The sequence below is a fragment of the Neoarius graeffei genome, chromosome 14, assembly GCF_027579695.1.
Source record: "Neoarius graeffei isolate fNeoGra1 chromosome 14, fNeoGra1.pri, whole genome shotgun sequence".
NCBI classification, from domain to species: Eukaryota; Metazoa; Chordata; class Actinopteri; order Siluriformes; family Ariidae; genus Neoarius; species Neoarius graeffei.
This window is the reverse complement of record NC_083582.1, coordinates 59,845,269-59,849,987: the sequence shown is the minus strand read 5'-3', so window position 1 is coordinate 59,849,987 and position 4,719 is coordinate 59,845,269. Positions and strand designations below refer to the sequence as shown.

The window sequence follows — 4,719 nt, the reverse complement described above, 5'->3', positions numbered from 1 at the left end:
ATTAACATGGTATATAGCTAGATTGTAATTAATTTGTAACAGACGCGAGATGGACAATCGTAACAGAAGTAATGTAACAGACATCATTTTGGAACTCATAGGCTTGACTTTGGCATATAAATATGTTTTTATTACATCTCAGAAAATTAAAGTTATCTTTTAACTTATCATTCATTAAAGATTACATGTTTTATTTTTGTCAAGTGCAAGTATAGTTGTAAAATGAAACACTGTGCAATTTATGTTGTTGTTGTAATGTTGTATTTAAATTTTCCCCACTTTTCATTGCAACAGGTACACATTGTTTGCATGGTATTGCATTGCAGCCAATGAGTTCAAAGAGGTTGGCCAGACAGATCTACACAAAGGAATGGAAGAGGGCGCGGCGAGAGGTGTTGAATGTGCGAGCACTGGTGCATGCCCAGCTGGATGCAGGAGATGCAGCAAACAGGGCAGAGGAGTCTGCGCGAGATGCAGCAAGCAGGGAAGAGCAGGCTGCACGAGATGCAGCAAGGACAGGCCAGGCTCTGCAAGAAGCAGAGCAACAACATAATGGACCTCAACACATGCCAGAGATACAACCGGCGGAGATTGAAGAACAGCCTGAGTTCATGGCAGAGCCAACAAGTTCGGTCAGGAGCTCGGAGCAGGACAGCAGCAGTCCCTCAACCCATGTCAGTCCAGCACCCAGCCGTTGGACATTGGAAGAGTCGTACATTGAGGAACAAACATCATCCGACTCAGTTGAGGGTACATTTGCTTTGAATTTTATATTTACTATCTGATTACAAGTTCTTAACCAAGAAAGCAAACACTAACAATTTTCTTTTCAAGAACTTCAGGAATGACCCATGGCAAAGAGGAGGGGGCTTCAGGCATGGCTGCCGTAATAAGGCGTAAGTACTTCATACACACTTGTTGATGTTCACACAGGAAAAGTGTATTGGGTATAAAACTAAAATGAATTTCATCTCAATTCTACCTGTAGTCCTGGAAGAACGAAAGAGGCTCCTATTGAGGACGACGGATGACACAAAAAGAAGTAAGTACTATATACACACATTTTCACATATGACAAGTATATTATGTTCAAAAACTAAAATGAATTCTATCACAAATGTACCTAGCCATGGAAGAGCACATGGGGCGAATGACTAGGAGAATGGAGGCTATGGAGAGGAGGATGGAGGCTATGGAAAGGAGGATGGAGGGTATGGAGAGGAAGTCAGAGACATTGGAGGCTGCTGTGGTCTCGAACCCGCCTCAGCCTCCTCTGCAGGAAGATGTGCTGTTGGGCCTATGCAGCACGCTGGAGGAGCTAGACAGGAGTCTGGCTCAACCAGAAAGAAGGAACCAAATGGTAATTAATTGGACATAATTATATATGAAATAAATTGTCATTGGTAATGTATTGATTTGGCTAATGAAAGTAGACCACGTAAGCTCTCCAAATTCATTTTCATTGTATACTTATGTTTTTGTTTGTTTTTTTTGTAGAAACGTTTCCTTGAAAGCCTGGGAGGGGCGAATCCGGGGGCAGCCATTCGTCGCATTCTACGCCAGGTGGCTACCAACAATGTCCTGGCGCAGTACAGCCTGAGGGGGAGGAGAGCAAAAAAGCCTTTCCAGAACTTAACCTTTTGCAAAATTATAATGGGTAAGTGTTCATACATTTTTCAAATCAGTGTTATGCCAAGTTTGACTGAGATTTAAATGTGTAACTTTTTTTTTTTACTTCTATTTGTAGAGGCCTGCATGCAGAACTTCCCTGGCAAGAAGGTAGCTGATATTGAGGAGTGCATTGGGCATGCACTGAAGTTTGCACCACACAGACGGTAAATTAAACTTAAGTCTTTTATCAATCGCTGAATATTCACAATAATTAAATGAAACGTTGGCACTAAGTTGGTGTTAAACGTTTTGTTTCTTATTCTTTTTAGGTCAGCTGGTCCTCAAGATTGAAGACGTACACCAACTTCTATGTACACGCACCCGTTTTTGGCATTTCTAAAATTTTTCTTATTTTTTGCCTTTATTGTATTTTATTAAGAAATAGTTTTCATAATTGTCTATAGTTGTCAGATGTTTTATAATGTATAATAATGTTGCACTGTGTTGCTGATGTCCTTACCAATGTTGTATTCTTGATATTTTTTTTCTATTAAACTTTCTAGTCCTGCAACATTTTCCTGGTCATTCATCACTGCTTATATGTTCTGAAGTAAATAGTTGTCATGCAACCAAAACTTTTACAATGAATTACATACTACAGAAATATGACAACATTATGGTGAGGGAAAGAACATTGGGGGAACACTGAGGGAACCAAACATGTAACCAACAAGGTTACTAGAATGTTGTAGGGGAACCTTGTGGGAACCAACACATAATAAACAAGGTTGGGGGAACATCAGGAGCACGTCTAGGGAACCAAACATGTAACCAACAAGGTTATGGGAACGATATGGAAATGTTGAGGGAACAAACATGACATGAACAAGGATAAAGGGACGGTGTGAGAACGGTGAGGGAACCAAATGGGAACCACATGAGTAACATTCTGGGAACCAAAATTAAACTTTCCTGCCAACCAAGTGACAATCTAAACAGAACCAAAAATGACTTTCAGGGAACGTAGCCAGAACCAAACTGGAACCAAAGGCTCGTGTTCCAGGAACATTCTGGGAACCAAAAATTGTTAGTAGGGTGCCTGAGCCAGGGAGAGGTTAAAGATCATGGTGAAGGTAGGGGCGAGCTGGTGGGCACACGCTCTGAGCACCTTACCAGGTACACCATCTGGGCCGGCAGCTTTCTTGGGGTTCACTGCCAGGAGCACCCGTCTGACATCGTGCTCCTGAACAGTGAATGGAGTGGTGTAGGAACTGTGTGGTGGTGGGGGCAGGGCTGGAGCAGATGAGTGCTGCTGAGATGTATCAAAGCAAGCAAAGAAGCAATTTAGCTCCTTTGCCAGTGGCGCACTCCAGTCTCCTGTTGACGCATCACAGTCTCTGAAGTTTGTGATGCCTTGTATGCCCTGCCACACCTCCCGTGTGTTGTTGCTGGACAGGTGGGACTCTATACACAGCCTATGGTCCACCTTGGCTTTATTTATTCCTCTTTTCAGATCAGCTCGAGCGGCTCTGTACAGAGCTCTGTCACCTGACCTGAAGGCAGCGTCGCGAGCCCTGAGGAGTGAGTGGACCTGGCTGGTCATCCAGGGTTTCTGGTTTGGGAAAACCCAGATGTTTTTATCCACAGTCACATTCCCGATGCAGAACTTGATGTAGTCCAGCACCGTTCCTGTGAATGTCTCCAGCTCCTGGTGTTCAAATAAGTCCCAGTCTGTCCATTTAAAGCAGTCCTGTAGTTTAGAGAGTGCGTTGTCAGGCCAGGTTGTGATAGTCCTTGTGGTGGGCCTGGCTCTGCGTCTGAGGGGGGTGTAGGCTGGGGAGAGCAGGAAGGAAAGATGGTCTGACTGGCTGAGGTGGGGGAGGGGTATGGCTCTGTACATGTGCTTGATGTTGGAGTAAACATGATCCAGAGTGTTCTCCCCTCTAGTGGAACACTTAACATGTTGGTAAAACTTTGGCAGTACAGTCTTCAAGTTGGCCTTATTAAAGTCTCCTGTGATTATGTGAACACCGTCGGGGTGGGCTCGCTGCTGCTCATTTACAGTGTTTAGCAGGAGAGAGAGCAATGTGTTTACACAGGCGTCGGGTGGAATACAGCTGTGACAATCACTACAGTTAGCTCTCTCAGTAGAAAAAAAGGCCGGCATCTTACAGACATGTACTCGAGGTCTGGGGAACAGTGTTTGTCTATAATTGTTCCGTTGTTACACCAATTATCATGCACATAAATACAGAGCCCCCCTCCTCTGCTCTTACCGGAGTCCTCAGTCCTGTCCCAGCGGAGCAGAGTGCGACCTACTAGCTGCAAGCTTGCATTGGGTATTTCCGGATGAAGCCAGGTTTCAGTAATAATTAAAACACAGCAGTCACGAACATAGCGATTTCCAGCGAGTTGTAATTCCAAGTCATCCGTTTTATGCACCAGGGATCTGGCATTGGAGAGATACAGGCTTGGTAGAAGTGGCTTGTGCGGTTGTTTTCTTAGCCTTAGCATAGCACCGGACCTGCGGCCCCACTTCTGCTTCCTCTCCCTCCTCCATTTGCACCGCCTCCTAGACCTGACAACAATCCACGGAGAGCCCGGCGGTCTCTCTATGTCATCTGGGATGTAGTGAAAGTCACTCGAAACAGATATCTGGTGTTGGTCACCGATGGCCAAAAAGTGTCTGGCGGGTGTACTGGATGTTCGCGGAATCGATGGTGCACAAACAAGCAAGAAAGAAATACAAAAAAAAAAAAAAGAGCACTGAAAAGGAGAGCCATGAGCCGCTGCAACCATGCACGCCGCCATCTTAAACTTATGACTGTAACACAAGGTCACAAGGTCTATAGACACAAGTAAAATGCAAACTTGCACTAGATATCTTTTTTTTATGTAAACCAATTAAAACATACCTTGTGCAACTGCATCCAGCTAATTCTTTTGACCAACCTAAGGAAGTAACAAGATTCAGATGGCACAAGGCTTAATTTGAACAAACAGACAATGGCCCTAGTACTCACCAGCTGCAATTGAAAACTAGTAATATGATGCGACTATGGTTAGTCTATTTCATACTGCAACAGAAACCATTCCCAGGAGAAATAT

The 4,719-nt window shown here is 44.1% G+C and overlaps 1 protein-coding gene across 1 annotated transcript; it reads left to right on the top strand.

Moving 5' to 3' along the window:
- The first annotated feature begins 839 nt into the window (after window positions 1-839).
- Window positions 840-1,984, top strand: LOC132897806 (uncharacterized). Its single transcript, XM_060939030.1, has 6 exons — window positions 840-896; window positions 989-1,042; window positions 1,128-1,360; window positions 1,498-1,657; window positions 1,748-1,835; window positions 1,941-1,984. Exons 1-6 carry the CDS (start codon window positions 845-847, stop codon window positions 1,960-1,962), a joined length of 609 nt encoding a protein of 202 aa, XP_060795013.1. The 5' UTR covers window positions 840-844; the 3' UTR covers window positions 1,963-1,984.
- The last annotated feature ends 2,735 nt before the right edge of the window (window positions 1,985-4,719 follow it).

Coding starts and splice junctions, on each gene's coding strand:
- LOC132897806 (XM_060939030.1), top strand. CDS start 845: ATGACCCATGGCAAAGAGGAGGGGGCTTCAGGCATGGCTGCCGTAATA. Junction 1,361..1,497: donor CAGAAAGAAGGAACCAAATG/GTAATTAATTGG, acceptor TTTTTTTTGTAG/AAACGTTTCCTTGAAAGCCT. Junction 1,658..1,747: donor CTTTTGCAAAATTATAATGG/GTAAGTGTTCAT, acceptor TTCTATTTGTAG/AGGCCTGCATGCAGAACTTC.